Below are 16,418 nucleotides of genomic sequence, written 5' to 3'. Positions count from 1 at the left end.
AGGATTTCATAAAAAAATATATATAACATTAGAGAATCTGTGTAACCGGCATATGGTTGTGTTCGGACTGACCTATAGAATAATAGTATCATGTTGCTGTTACCATATAGTGTGATACGTAGACACAGGAACCCCCCAACCGTTACCATATTGCATTCTTTTTTACGATTTCACCTATTTATATCTTCATAAATAATATATTTGGGATTCCATCATACATGTTATGGTAAAATGAATGACGCCATTACAAAGTACAACTATTCCTGTAAAAAACAAGCACTTACATGGCTTGTAGATAGAAAACTGAGAGTGCTGGAGCTCTTAGAAGGGGAGGAGGGAAAAACGAAAACACTAAGATCAAAATTTGCGCGGTCCACTGGGTCATTTTGGGCCTGGTCCTCAAAGGGTTAAGATAGGTACATCAGAACATAACATAGGGCTTTTTAAATGTAAATTTTAGTCTTTCATCCCCAGTAGAATTATTAAACACCTCAGCACCATTATTACAACATTTTGGCCAAGTCAGCTATTATAAAATAAATGCCTTGAAAGCTCTTATTCTGAATATAGGCATTCCTCCACACACAGTCTTATCTCCAGTCCAAATAGCTTTTTAAATGGGCATACTCTAAATTACCCCTTTTGTGGGTGGGTCGAATCTCCACAACCAAGATGATGCTACTTCTCAAGACTTTATTATTTCCACAATCTCCCTACAGTATTTCTGGCCGTCCTCTATCCGATTAAAAAAATTTCTTACAAATTTCATATGGAAGAGGGTGCCAGAGTAAAAAAACAAACAAACAAAAAAAAACAGTATTCGTTGCCTCCCAGTATCCAAAGGTGGTTTGTAGGTGTCCCTCAATCAAAGCCACAATCTTGGATCAAACTAAGCAGAGGTTAGTGGAGGATCAATCAAAACAATGGCTAAATATTGAAACTAGGGATGGTCCGAGCCGAGTTCGGTTCTGGTTCGTACGAACCCGAACCCTCGGTAATTATTCCAGCTGTCTGCCCGCTCCGTGGAGCGGGCGGATCCAGCGGGAGGACCGCCTGAAAAACTGGGATACGGCCATAGCCATAGGCTGTATCCCAGTTTTCCAGGCGTAACTCCCGCTGGATCCGCCCGCTCCACGGAGCGGGCAGACAGCGGGAATCTGCTGCCGAGCGTTCGGGTTCATACGAACCCGAACCTCGGCAGGTTCGGACCATCCCTGATTGAAACTACTGTAGTATAACAGTTTACAAATGCTCAGCACATTTACTATGGTCTGCTATCCTTTCAAACTCCACAGTTATAAATAGCGATGAACGAACATGTTTGTATGTTCGTACAAACATGCCGCTTATTGTTCATGTTCGCGGATCACAAACAATTTGTTCGATGATCGAAATAGTTATAACGATCATTTTAGAACATTTTCGAACAGTAGAATGTAGGTAAGTTTCCTCCCACCAATTTGAAAGAGCAAATGAAGGTGTGGGGAAGGAAGAGCACATCAGGTAATATAGTAGCCATGTTCACTACTGGCATTACTGTGACTGGCTTTACGATTAGCGTTATTACGTAACTTACGTACATGCTATAAAAATGTGACGCTGAGGCGAATCTGAATATAGTTAACTATAGGTAATATAGTTAAACAGCAATATTCACAGTGGTAGTCAGTCAGTGTAGCGAGGGAGAGCTGACCCAGTAGGGCTTAGAACATTGTGAAATTGTCAGTGTAGGGAGGGTGACAGAATCCAGCGTTTTAGCACTATGAGGATTTATTAACCCTGTAGTGACCCGACGTCCTCTGCGAAAAAGCTTAATAACACAACAGCCCTTTTTTAGGGTTAATTCATATATCTATCTATATCTATCTATATTTTATTTTTTATTTATTTATTATTTTTATTTATTTTTTTCCCCATTAATCTTTCTGTCTGGCTCTGCTGTGTGCCAGTGGTGGCAGATTGTAATTCATATACACAGTTGTCAAAGTCATACAAACTCAGTTGTATATAAGCCTTTGGTAAAACCAGTAGTTTTTCGTATTCTGGTAACTATCAGGTACAAGTTTGCCCAAAATTGGAAATCGCCTAAACCTTCTACTATTATCAACATTTTGCAAACTGTCCGTCATAGTTGCATAATGCAGCATTTAGCTCAAGGAAGGAATGAGTCTAATATTGTCATTAATAAACACTGGGGAAAATGGCTAAGCTCACAAGGACTGACACTTCCTTAGAATGTAAATGTAAGAGTCATTGCTCTGCGTGAACCAATGTTATTTTGGCCTCCTTGCCTCAATGTGTGTTCACTAATATGATTTCATACCCCCTGAAATCTTAGTAAGTATAATTTTCTTAATGATATCTTGTTTCTGTTCATGTAAATGTATTTTATTTTTTAAAAATTCAATAAAATATTGGAAAAAGACTTGGCATAAAATCCATTCTGTTGCCGGAAGTTCAGGTATGTACAGATACGAGCAAGCTGGGTTGGTACTGTGCATGAGCCCAAATGAATCAGAATAGGGGTAGGGCGCAGAACTGAGTACCAGTAGTGGTTGTAGCCATGGATACTGGAACTGCCAGAAATAGATTGGATTTCATGCTTTATGACAGGTACACTTTGAGATCTGATATGTATTTTATTTTATTTATTTTTTTAGCATAAAACATTCATTTTAACATTCTATCATTTTGGAATAGAGAGGTCTCCTGATAATGGTCTTACTAATTGAAGAAGGAGTGGCCACAATTGCAGATGGCTTTATCATTTCAAGTCCAAGGGAATCACTAACTTGGAAAAGATAAAACTAATGAGCCAAGCTTTGTAAAGAACCGGACCGGGGGCGTAACTTTGCGTCCTTTTTTACAGAGAGTTACCCCTCAAGGATGTACAGTTATGTTCTTGGATGAAACAGGCAGAGGAATTGTGTATGTGCCATCCTGTGGCGGATCCGGCTGTCATTGATAGCCAGGGACCCACTGCAACAGCTGTGCTCTGATGCTAACAGGTAAAGGGAACCAATCACTTAAAAAATGCCTGTTACACTATGGGAATGTGCTGAAGCAGCACCCAGCACACTTCAAAAACCTGCTTCTACACCCCCAGTCCCTGGAATGTACAGCCCGAAAAATTACTTTACAAACTTGGCGCCCAGTATGTAAATTGCCCCCAAGTAGTCACGGTGGGAGGTGAGCTGCGGCAAATAGTCACGGTCCCCTGGGCGTTCCAGAGCGATAATCACGCCCCTCTGTGGGTGATTAGCCGGCATAATTATGGCGACGCCACAGAGAGGCGCGCTGTCCCTAACGTCAGCACGCCTACATTCCTGCTGTGCCGCTCATGCGCAGTACAGCGGGTCCTGTCTGCGCAGTACTGCACAGGTGCAGAAAGCCTCAAACTCATTGCTGGAAATCCGGCAATGAGTTCGAGGCTATTTTGCACCTGCGCAGTACGGCACGGACCGGACCCGCTGTACTGCGCATGAGCGGCACAGCAGGAACTTAGGCGTGCTGACGTTAGGGACAGTGCTCTCTGTGACATCGCCATAATCATGCAGGCTAATCACCCCCAGAGGGGCATGATTGCTGCTCCGGAACGCCGAGGGGCCCGTGACTACTTGCCGCAGCTCACCGCCCACCGTGACTACTTGGGGGCAATTTACATACAGGGCACCAAGTTTGTAAAGTAAGTTTTCGGGCTGTACATTCCAGGGACTGGGGGTGTAGAAGCATGTTTGGGAAGGGTGCTGGGTGCTGCTACAGCTCATTCCCATAGCGTTACAGGCCTTTTTTAAGTGATTCGGTTTCCTTTAACCTTATAGACGCTGCGATCAGTGCGATAGCTCCACTTACAGTACAGGAGTGAGGAAGCGATCGCACAGCCCCAATGGTTGCTTTGACAACAGGAGGCTTCCCTACGATCTCCTGTGTTATAGGTACAGAAGCTCATGAGGCCCAGCCATAAAGCCCGATTACACGGAACGATTATTAGCCGTATTCAGCCGTTACGACCAATAATCGTTTTGTGTAATAGAAGACAACGATCAGCTGACATGAACAATGTGCTGCCATTGCACCGTGGAATAGGAGCGGCGACAGCAGACCGCTGCTATATGTGATGGGCTGCCCGGACGATCTAGTGATCACCAGGGCAGCCCCCCCCACCTCTCTGTGCCCCCCCCCCCCGCACTCCCCCCCCCCCCCTCACTCACCCGCTTGCTGCGGCGGCAGCAAGCGGGGAACGAGGAACAAACGAGCGCTGACAGCCCCCGTGGAATAGGGGCTTAAGGCTAAGCCTCATAAGCAATGCTAAGGGCCCTATTCCACCGGACAATAATTGTTAGGTTGAAATGCAGTTAACGACTAACGACCGAACGAGAAATCGTTGGTCGCTTTATAAGACCTGGACTTATTTTTATCGTTGCTTGTTCGCAAAAAGTTCGCATTGAATAAGACGTCGTTCGGTCGTTCGCAGTAGATACGATCGCAATAGTGAAGAAAAAACTATTGAAAATACGATTATCGTTCCATGAAAATGAGTGAACGTTTTCAGGTCTTTCGCATTAGCGGTCGTTTGAGATCGGTAATCGTTAACGATAATGCGAACGATAATCGTCCGGTGGAATAGGGCCCTAAGTCTCATGAGCAATGCCTACGAAAGGCAGATTACAGTCCAATGCAGATCAGCATTGCACTGTAATCTGCCTGGGATCAGGCAATCCTATAGTGAAGTCCCCACGATGGAAAAGGAAAAATGTAAAAAACACAAACACACAAAATAAATAAAATACAAAACACATAAAATCCCCATAGCCCCCAATGCAATAATAAATGTAGAAAAAATAAATAAATACATTTAAAAAGTATACATATTAAGTATTTCCAAGTGCGTAATGACCCTGGCAATAAAATTATCACATTACTGTAGAAAATAATTTAATATACAGTATATATATATATATATATATATATTTTTTTTAAAATGCTAATTTGATAATTTTTTTCATGACATGTAGACATTTTTCACGCGAAAATTGTAGGGATATCAGCCAAATTTTACCACTAACCTAAAGTACAATATGTCATGTAAGAAAACAAGGATAAGTTATAGCAGAGGTATAACCACATAAAGTGAGACTGGTGAGATTTCAAAAATGGGCTCTGGTCCTCAAGGCACTATTTGGACTGGTCCTGAAGGGGTTAAACAAGAAATTTACTCAGTAAAGGTCTATTTCCACAGAAAGATTATCTGACAGATTGTCTGGATAAGATTTGAAGCCAAAGCCAGAAACAGACTATAAACAAAGATCGGGTCATAAAGGAAAGACTGAGATTTCTCCTCTTTTCCAATCAATTCATGGCTTTGGCTTCAAATATTTGGCAGATAATCTTTCTGTGTAAATGGACCATAAATGAGGTTTGATTGGAATTTTACTCACGTCTGCACACTGGTAGATTGATCCAATTTGTGTTCTCACATTGTGCTTCTCCCGTCATAGAGCTTTCTAAGGAATAACCAGCGTCACACACATAAGTAACTTTTTCACCAGATGCATAAGTGGCTTTTGCTTGTCCATTCATTCTGGAATTTGGGATACGAGGCAGAGCTGTACAAGAGGTGGCTACAATAAAGATATAAAGAAATATTTCGGTAACTACAAAACCTTCAATAAGTCTCTATATACCTTGAACTTATCCACATTTTTTTCATGCTACTTTAAAAAACTTCAATGAATTATTTGCAATTTATGTGATCAACCAACACAAAGTAGCAAGTCATTGTGAACTTTGAAGAAAACGATAAATGGTTTTAATTTTTTTACATCTGAAAATCTGGTGGCTTATGACATGCATTTGTATTCAGCCCCCTGAGTTAATACTTTGTAGGAACAACTTTGGCTACGATTATAACGGCAGGTCTTTTGTCTCTACCAGGTTTGTGTATTAAGAGGCTGGAATCTTTGCCAATTCTTCTTTCCAAAATAGTCAAAATGGATGGAGACATCTGTGAGCAGCAATTGTCAGATATTTCCACAGATCCTTAAAGGAGAAGTCTGGTGAAAATTTTTATTTAAGTATTGTATTGCTCCCCAAAAGTTATACAAATCACCAATATACACTTATTACGGGAAGTGCTTTTTTCCCTGCACTTACTACTGCATCGAGGCTTCACTTCTTGGATAACATGGTGATGTCACTTCTTGGATAACATGGTGATTTCATTTTCTGGATATCCAGGAAGTGACATAACCATGTTATCCAGGAAGTGACATCACCATTTTATCCAGGAAGTGAAATTACCATTTTATCCAGGAAGTGACATCACCATGTTATGCAGGAAGTGACATCACCATTTTATCCAGGAAGTGAAATTACCATTTTATCCAGGAAGTGCCGTCACCATTTTATCCAGGAAGTGAAGCCTTGATGCATTAGTAAGTGCAGGGAAAAAACACTTTATACCCATTTCCTCTTAAAAGTGTATATTGATGATTTGTATAACTTTTGGAGGCCAATACAATACTTTAACAAAAAATTTTTGCCGGACTTCTCCTTTAAGGATCTGTGGAAAAATATGAAAATTGCTGCTCACAGATGTCTCCATCCAATCTGACTATTTTGGAACTTTAAAAAATGAGACTTTAGCAAAGAAAATGACATGCAACAATACATAAATGCAATGCTGAAAGCAGCTGCACAACTGAGGAGAGTTGTGAAGAAATAAAAGACAGTCATGTTGCAGCCTTGAGCTATGTTCCCACAACATTTTTTTTATGCCATTTTAAGGCTGTTTTTTGGATGAATGCATTTTAGCACCGCTAACAAAAAACAGCCAAAAAAAAAAAAAAAAAAACTGATTAGCAGCCGCAGAAAACTGACATGTCAATTTCTCGCGGCGCCGCTAGGGCCGGAGTGTATACTATGGGGGAGATTTATCAAAGGGTGTAAAATTTAGACTGGTGCAAACGGCACAGCAACCAATCACAGCTCCTCTTTCCTTTCAGCACTGCCTAAAGCTGAGCTGTGATTGGTTGCTGTGGGCAGTTTGCACCAGTCTAAATTTTACACCCTTTGATAAATCTCCCCCTATGTGTATACACTGCGGCCGGGATTCCTCAGAAGGCAGCACTACATAAGGAATACTTACCAACACAAGCTGGAGTGTTTATCCAACTTCCCTTTACACAACTTGCGGAATCTGTTCCAGAAAATCTGAAGCCATTTTCACATTTGTATGTAGCTTTTTCACCGTGGTTGAATGTTTTCTTTTCTTCTACAACAGTAGAATGTGTAACTTCTGGAGGTTTGTCACATGAATTTTCTAAAAAAAAAAAAAAAAAAAAAAAAACCAGTAAAAATATAGAATTCTGTAGAATTTTTTTTATTGTTTATTAACACTATTTATTAAGAATTTGTATTGCTTTATTAACATTTTATTAAATTTATTATTTTTAATGTTGTGTGATTCAAGCCTATGGCTGTATCATAGCCTAGAAAAGATATGCAATTTTATTTTTTTTTACAATGTGTGCACTGATGTAGTGTACCACTATGTGTTTTTTATTTTTTTCTTACACCTTGGTAAGAATGTCTCACTGTAGTGTCACAGGTTAGGACAGGAGGCCGCTGTTCCTTACTCCAACCACTAGATGTCACACTCTCACAGCACAGCTGCAGGTCTGTGGTCTAGCTACACATACACTTCCCTCTTTAGTAAAAGCTTCCTTTAGTTAGTTAGTTAGTTAGTGCCTGGCTACAGGCCAGGCAGCACATGCTACACCTGCTCTCCAGTTCAGTTCCAGACAGAGAGGAGAGCAGACATTTTTTCTACAATTAGTTACCCAACCACTATGGGTTGCCAGACTAGACAAGGGAGTCTTCACCCTTTCCTACGCCGAGGACACACAGTTAAAACAGGACAGTCGACCATCTTAGAGAAAGGGACGGATACTCAAGACCGCACCTGCAGTAGAGCTCAGTGCCAGCAAGCCGCTCTCTACTGACAAGACACTTAGCTTTGCAGGAAGGGTTCTACAAGCCAGCTCCACCCAGAGCATAGACCATGGACTTGTACTACCCTAGTAGGACGGAAACCCGACACTGTGGGTTAGAAGGTGGTTAGGTGAGATAACTGAGACTCATCTATACACGAGCACGCGGATATTTGTTCAAACACTTCTGAGACACTTCATCACATCCCGGCAGAGTACATAATACATTAGGCAAGGGCCCTCCTATCCGGTCCCGGACACTTACTTCCCTACTTCTTCTATCTACCTGTTGAATTATTATTGGTTTTTTTTTTTAGACTAAGTACTTGAGCACTGTTTCTACTATTTTCTGCACTGAGATACCTTTTATAAGTAAAGCTGGACTTTGTTTAAAGTGGGATTCCATTGCTGCTGCCGCACCTGTACCTACACTCTGCACCTCAACTCTGTCCTAAGCAAAGTTCAGTTGCTGTGTGTCCGGAGGTGGGTGGTACCGCTCCTGGCCACTGTGACAAGTAGCCCCCAAAACACCAGAACCCACCAGCAGGCCCAACATCAGTGCCAGCAACCTGGGCCATGATAAAAATGGCTGCTCTTTCATAGACTTCAATGTAGCACATTATAAGGTTAAAAATACGACCATTGCTGTTAATTTACTGAGTCTCAAAGTTTGAGGGAAAGGAACGGGAATTGGAGTAGATGAGGGCACTTTTTCCTTTAATTCCTGTTAATCAGGTTATAAAGTTTTTTAATTTGTTTCCCCTTACAGAATAGAGAAAAATACTCTTGTAGGTAAACATTCCCAGTGTTTACCTACAATTGCCACAAGGTTTGCCTCTTAGTAAAGCCAGCTGGCCCTGCACCTGGTGTAGGAATTGAGGAACAAATCTACACCTGCTCCTTCTCCCCACCTTGGCATGTCCCCCACCCCTGCCGCTGAGCCCCCATCCTGCCCTCTCTCCTCCTCTCTGACAAGAATAGCAGAGGGAAAAAGTTTTTGTGCAAAGTTAGCGATTTCTCAAAAATGATGGTAATATTCACCCTCTGTGCATAATATATATATATATATATATATATATATATATATATATATATATTCGAAGACATCATGATTTTCCTACCTGTGCATGTTGGTAGTGCCGTCCATTGTCCATTCAAACAAGTAGATTGATTGGGCCCACTGAGGTGATATCCAGGTGTGCAGCCGAATGTCACAGTGTCATTGGCTACGTACGTGTCTTTTTTGGAGGACTCAGTTATATCACCATTCTCTATTCTGGGTGGATTCTTGCATGGTGTTAATTCTTGAAAACAAAATGTTTCATTTTCATTACTTTGGGATAGTACATGTGCCATCTTTACAGAAAGAGTGTCCTCACATGAGCAGCTGCCCATTCTGACTAGATATAGTGTAGTGTCCCCATGTACATCAGAACAGACTGTCACCAAATCAGGGCCCCCCGAAACTGGGTGATTGCTCTAATTGCTCCAAGGTGGCAGGAACCAGGGTGCAGATGGAGAATAGGGGTGCACATTCCTTCCTCTTTTATTACACATGTACACTGCATGAAATGTATTTTGTGGTTTTTATTTTTGTGTGTATATATTGGTACATGATGTACGCCAAAATGGTGGTGGGGAAGTTGTGTGAGACCTGCTATCAAAAATCCAACTGATCTGCAACAGTTGTATAACAGTCACATTGGGCTGTGGGGTTACAGTTAGGGATGGTCCGAACCTGCCGAGGTTCGGGTTCGTACGAACCTGAACTCTCGGCAATGATTCCCGCTGTCTGCCCGCTCCATGGAGAGGGTGGATACAGCTGGAGGACCACCTGGAAAACTGGGATACAGCCATAGCCATAGGCTGTATCCCAGTTTTCCAGGCGGTCCTCCAGCTGTATCCACCCTCTCCATGGAGTGGCAGACAGTGGGAATCATTGCCAAGAGTTCAGGTTCGTACGAACCCGAACCTCGGCAGGTTCGGACCATCCCTAGTTACAGTTTGTTCATGTAAACCCTTTAACTCTCTGTGCCATATAGTAAATGTACGGTGCATGAGTGGTGATGCTGTATCAAGCTCGCATCCTACCATGTTAGTACCAGCTGCTATTAGCATCCGGCACTCACATCTAATGATCGACATTAGTTATCACGCTAGAAGTCTGGGCATTTTTAATATATGACAGGAAGTAGGGGCAGGGGAGAATGGAGCAATGAAGCATAGCTTACCTCTCCCTGTGCCCGCGTTGCGCCATTTGACTGGTTCCAGGACCCTCACCCTAGTTGTGATGATGTCACAACTCAGGGGACAATGCCCATCCCGGCTGATGGACAGCCCACTTAACCAATCAGTTACTGGATCGGCACCCTGCATCAGTCACTGACTGGCTGAGCGGGCAGTCTATCAACCAGGTTGTCATGTCGGCAGCACAGGAGATCCCAGAGCCTGACGGGGGTTCTGGAGCGGCGACCCAGAGCTGGAGAGGCACAGGGTGAGTTCAGTCTGGATGGTTTGTTATATTCTCCCCTGCCTCTGGCTGGACTTCTCCCTTAATAGTGATCACAGCATTTAGTTCCTCACTGACCTCTGTGCCTAGTGTCTGATGCTGAATCGTCACCTCCACAACATGATTATGGAATGCTGATTGGTTACCATGGCAGCCAGAGACTTCCATACCAATCATAGTAGGGGCCAGAATATTTTTTAATAAGTATTCCTAAGAACTCTCATTTACCAGAAATTCAGACTGTGTAAAAGGGCCAGTGATCAGATCCCTCATCAGCTCGTTGGATTTTTTGTGCTGCCGTCCTGATTATCACCCCCATATCTCTCTAAACAGGGAAGGTGCGGGCCATAACAATACATTTAAATGGAAGCACAAACAATATGGTAATTGTTAATGTAACCTAGCTGCACAATTACTCATGCATTGTATGGGTACTGCTACACATTGTGCTGTATAATGTAGCCTAAATGCGGCCAAGCTGTTTGCCCAGCGATTGTTATCAACACTTATCTGTCTTGTCCTGCCCCCATCCTTCCCATACACAGGAACGGTCAGCATGACCTAGAATTCCTGTGTTCTCAATGGGGAAGGTTAAAGGAAACCTGTCACCCCCCTTCCCCGTGCCTGGGTGACAGGTTCCAGACCCGTGTTAGATTCCCCTATACTTACCTCATGGCGTCGGGTCCCGCTTCCTGAGCCGGTCGGGTGACTGAGATTTCAGCGCCCGAAGCCCGGCGCACACGCTCACAGGAGAGTCCGATGCCCATAGAGAATGACGGAGCATCGGACTCCCCATTCATTCTCTATGAGCATCTGACTCTCCTGTGAGCGCGCGCCGGGCTTCGGGCGCTGAAATCTCAGTCACCCGACCGGCTCAGGAAGATGAGGTATGTATAGGGGGATCTAACAGGGGGTCGGGAGTCTGTCACCCCGGCACGGGGGGGTGACAGGTCCTCTTTAAGCTGCAGCCAGACTGCTCTTATCTCTCCGAGAACAAAATGTTCTCAGAGTTTTATCTCCGAGATTTATTACCGACATTTATCTGACAAATTATTGAATCCAAAGCAGGAATGGATTTGAAAAGAGGACAAATCTCAATTTTTCTTTCTGACCTGTTTTCTGTTTATAGTCTTTTCCTAGCTCTAACTTCAGTAATCTATCAGATAAATCTGTCTGTGTAAAAGGACCCTAAGGGGACCAGCAGGAGTCTCCAGGGGAAGAGATTGGTGCAGTGAAGAATCAATTACAGTAGAGCAAATAGAGCTGTGTTCAAGTGTACAATAAGAAACCTGAAAACTACAAAATCATAGCTGAACATTAGTGATGAGCGAGCATGCTCGTCTGAGCTTGGTACTCGATCGAGTATTAGGGTACTCAATGGTACTCATTACTCGGACGAGCATCTCGCGATACTCGAGGAAATCTCATCATCCATTTCCTGTAAGTTTGGGCGCTTTTTCGCAGCCAATAAGCATGCAGGAGACTCTTTGGTACATCCTGCGATCACGTGGGACCCATACATGTCGATAGCAGCGATTGGTTGGCCAGATCAGATGACCTTGCCATATAAAAAGCGCAGCCGGTAGTGCTCGCTTCAGACGTGTGCTGTGAGAGATCAGGGACAGAGCTGCTGCTTCTTAGGGAGAGTGTCAGTGTAGGATTTAGCGTTCCAGTAGGCAGGGTATATACTAGCAATACAAACAGGACTTAAAAGCTTTTATTAATACTATTACTACAGACTGCTGGCTGGGACTTGCAGTGCTGCTACCACGATTTCACCATCACACTGTGGTGATCGGCTGCTGGCAGAAAGGGGACATTATTAGGTGTTGCATACAGACCCCTATGAAGTGCTCAGTACTCTTTTGATTTTGTGGCTGGTGGTGCTGCTGTACTACATTGTATTGCTGGGAGTTGTAGTACATCCTGCATAGAACTTCACTATTCATTGGAAAGGGTTGTCAGAGAGTGTGTATAGGTCCAGTCACTACTGGATTGTATGCCACAGACCCCCCAAACTAGTGGGGACCCCAATAATTTTTCCTGATTTCTGTATTTCATACGCAAGGCCTATCTAAATTCACAACTGATTGCACAGAGTAAAGGTGATGTCACAGTCACAGAGTGTGTATAGGTCCAGCCACTATCATATTGTACCGCACAGCCCCCCAAAACAAGTGGGTACTACATTGTATTGCTGGGATTTGTAGTACACTACCCCTCAAGATGATCCCTTTGCATGAGACAATTGCCAGATCCTCAAGAATCAAAGTCAAATTCAAAATAAAAAAAGCGGGGGGAGAGGTGGTGCGTCACATTATGCAGGGAATGTTACCCCAACTGCTACAGTCAAATTGAAAATCAAAAGGGTGCTGGGGGTAGAAGGCTACTTGTTGGCTACTGCTGGGCCTTAACTGGCATCCATGTTGACTACTGGTGTGCCTGCCCTTGCCTCTATGTTGGCTACTGCTGGGCCTTAACTGGCATCAATGTTGACTACTGCTGGGCCTGCCCTTGCCTCCTTATTGCTGGGCCTTTACTGGCATCCATGTTGACTACTGCTGTGCCTGCCCTTGCCTCCATGTTGGCTACTGCTGGGCCTTAACTGGCATCCATGTTGGCTACTGCTGATCCTGCCTGGCCTCCATGTTGACTACTGTTGCTCCTGCCTGGCCTCCATGTTGGTTACTGTTGCTCCTGTCTGGCCTCCATGTTGGCTACTGCTGCTCCCGGGAGTTCTCTGTGTGCTCAATGCCATGCAGTGTCTGGCCTAATTTTGGGGAGGCTCACTTGCTTCCTCACTCCCTTTTAATGGTTCTCTGTGTGCTGTGTCTGGCCTAATTTTGGGGAGGCTCACTTGCTTCCTCACTCACTTCTACCTTGTTTACTCTGTCCTTACCGCCATGCTGTGTCAGGCTGAATTTTTGGGTGGTTCATGATATGCTACCTCTGTTTTAATGGTTCCCTGTGTTCTCACTGCCATGCTGTGTCAGGCTGAGTTTTTGGGTGGTCAATATGCCTACATCTGTTTTAACCAGGCTGTTGCACAGAATTTGGCATAATGGTGCAATTAGGCATCCTCAGAGGCATGCATACATGCTGTTCCTTCGGTTTCCTGCCCATTTCCGCTGTGTTTCCATCAATTTCTGAGGTTGACAGGTTTTCACACGACCTTCCCTCTACCGAACTTGGGTCCCCTCAAAAAATGCTCAAGTCTCCCATTGACTTTAATGGAGTTTGTTACTCGAAACGAGCACTCGAGTTTCGGGAGATATTTGGCTCGAGTAACGAGCACCCGAGCATTTTAGTACTCGCTCATCACTACTGAAAATGCTTTTTTTATGCCATACCTTATGGCCAGAGGGTGGTGCACAAGTCTGAATGGGTGCGGATGTTACATTTCCTTTCATATATGTATATACCAGGCATTTATAAATTTAGTTATTGTAGATTTAACAACCACATATGTTGGAAGTTTGCTCCAAGCATCTACTTCTCTTTCTATCAGGAAAGTGCAGTGAGCCTGGTGTGGACTGGGTCTGTTTTTACTTTTTGTCTGACATATCTGCTTGCCTTTAGCCTATGGCAATGCAGGAGTTACACTAATCACTGCTAACCTTGATCGCTGCAGCTGAGCAGTGTTGTTTGATTGACACATGCTTCTGCCTGTCCGGAACCTTGACAATTAGAGCGCCAGTCCAATGGGGATTCGGACCGGGTTTTTGGTCCTCATAAATGAAAGCAGTGGCCAGTATCTCACTGCTGGGTATTAAGGTTCGTACCCTGATCCCAGCTCCCCCTGTCTAATCCTGCAATCTAATTCCTCTGCTTGCTCTACCTCTTTCCTGTCCTTCCGCCTGACCTTTGATTATCCGATTGTTCCCTGATTTTGTACCGTGTTGCCCATTTGGTTCCGACTTTGGCTTGTTGACTTTCCTTTATTGTGTTTGTTTGTCTGTCTCGTTCTGTGTTACACTTATATAGTATAGGGCATGTCTTCGTGGTTGTCTGCGGTTGCCTAGGGCCGTTTGAGGCAAGTAGGTAGGGACAGTGGTTTGGTTTAGACGTAGGGCCCACTTTCTCTCGAAGTCCAAGCTACCTATAAAAAGCCACACTAGATAGAGGAGCGAATCTTCTTGACAAAGAAGGGCGTACCCCTCGTAACATGTCGAAGGTTTTCTAACCTTTCCAAACCTCCGTAGCTAGTGTGACGTCACACAGAATTTTGAGATACTCACCTTGTAAGTGAAAGTACCGGGTAGCTGAGCAACGTCGCCGGCCGGGACGTGCTTCTCCGGTAGCAAGAGACTGAGGATCGGCACCAGAAACTTAGATACAGCTACATTGGACTTAACCCACTCTGCATATCGGGACTTAAAATACCACCACCGTGAGAGGGTGAGTGTCAATATGACACCTACTTTTGACCAGCTCTAATAGAAGTGATAATACCCACGTATAGCCTTATTTCAAGGAAACACCGTAAGTAGAGGGAACTCCTGCATTTCAGTTGTGCTTTTTTTGCACACATCACTAGGAGTGATATCATTCACTTGTAGTTCCACAGACAAGGAATGTAGTGGGAGTCTTTGGGGGAAACTAACATATAGTTAATTAGGAGGAGATCAGACACATTATTATACTAAGGATGTTTACCTTAAAAACAACAACAACAACAACAACGGTAACTTACCAATACACTCTGGAGGTTGTTCCCATTTTCCTTCAATACACCGAACAACTGGAGGTCCATGTATCTTATATCCTCTGACACATGTCATGGTAACGCCGTCATTGCTATAATAGGCTTCCTTTGGATCTTCAATTTCAGCATGTATTGGATGATATGGAAGAGGACATTTTTTTTGCTTTTCTAAAAGTTAATAAAGATTTATTAATGAACATTGTTGTTTAAAAATCTTAGACATCAACCCCACCAACCCCTATTCATGCAGGCTTGCCTCTAGGGGAAAATTGTAACAGGACTATCCCATCATGGGCTTTAACATAAATATCATCGGGAGGACATTGTTTATGTCACTGTTGACCAAACTGAAAAATTTGGTGGCCAGTTCAAAGGTTCAGTATCTGACATGTGTCCCTGAAAAGTTGTCTAAGATTTAAAATATTTGGTGAAAATATTTGGTTCAGCTTGGGCATGGTATATATAATGATCATTTTACAATAATACTACATATAGTCCAACATACAGTATGCAAGGTACAATTCATCAAGGCTGGACAACTGGAGGTCAAGCAAGACCATAGCAGATCTTCCCCTGGCAGTTTTTGATCTCTTGGCCATACGTCTGTTCCTTTCTTTATTGCCTCCCTTATTGACTGATCTCATCCTTCTGGTCCTGTCTGGTCCTGTCCATTACACTGACTTTTTATCCAATAGAAGCATACAGTATAACTGCATGTTGTAAATGTGTTCCTGATGCTGGACAGTTACAGGTTTGGTAGCATGAACAATTAAATGACACATTCCCACTGAATGGTGCTATGGACAACAGTGCATAAATCGCAATATATTCTTAAACTGTCACAGTGTATAGATGAGCTTGATACAGAACAACAGGTTTGATGGCCCTGAAAATTATAGGAAAAAAATCAAATGGAAAACAGGAACTCAAAACATACCTTGCTTTTCATTACCAATGACCTCTGTCTGGACAGGTTTCGCCTCTAAAAAAAAAGCTAAAAATGAACAAATTAAAAAATCAGTAATGTCAGTAAGTTTTTATAAGCAGATTTATGAGAATAAACCTTCTAAGCAGAGTATATGGAAAAAGCGGCACTCACCAAATATCTTCTTTCTGGTATTTATTGTGCAAGTGACAAATGTAAGTAATCACTAGGCTCGTTGATGCGCATGTGCGCGAAACAGCTGTCGCTCTAGTGGAATACACCCGCTAT

The 16,418-nt window shown here is 43.2% G+C and overlaps 1 protein-coding gene across 1 annotated transcript in view; it reads right to left on the bottom strand.

Annotated features, from left to right (window-relative positions):
- The window catches only part of LOC138789355 (coagulation factor XIII B chain-like), a 51,099-nt gene that overhangs the window by 17,088 nt on the left and 17,593 nt on the right, over positions 1 to 16,418 (bottom strand). Inside the window, exons 8-12 of the mRNA XM_069967963.1 lie at positions 16,143 to 16,199; positions 15,194 to 15,373; positions 9,113 to 9,295; positions 7,148 to 7,321; positions 5,439 to 5,621 (exon numbers count right to left, since the gene is read on the bottom strand). Of these exons, the coding sequence (XP_069824064.1) occupies positions 5,439 to 5,621; positions 7,148 to 7,321; positions 9,113 to 9,295; positions 15,194 to 15,373; positions 16,143 to 16,199 (777 nt within the window). The remainder of the gene's footprint in view (positions 1 to 5,438; positions 5,622 to 7,147; positions 7,322 to 9,112; positions 9,296 to 15,193; positions 15,374 to 16,142; positions 16,200 to 16,418) is intronic.

Source organism: Dendropsophus ebraccatus, chromosome 4, assembly GCF_027789765.1.
Source record: "Dendropsophus ebraccatus isolate aDenEbr1 chromosome 4, aDenEbr1.pat, whole genome shotgun sequence".
NCBI lineage: Eukaryota > Metazoa > Chordata > Amphibia > Anura > Hylidae > Dendropsophus > Dendropsophus ebraccatus.
Note: the sequence above shows the minus strand (reverse complement) of the source record. Positions and strands in the feature narration are given on the sequence as shown.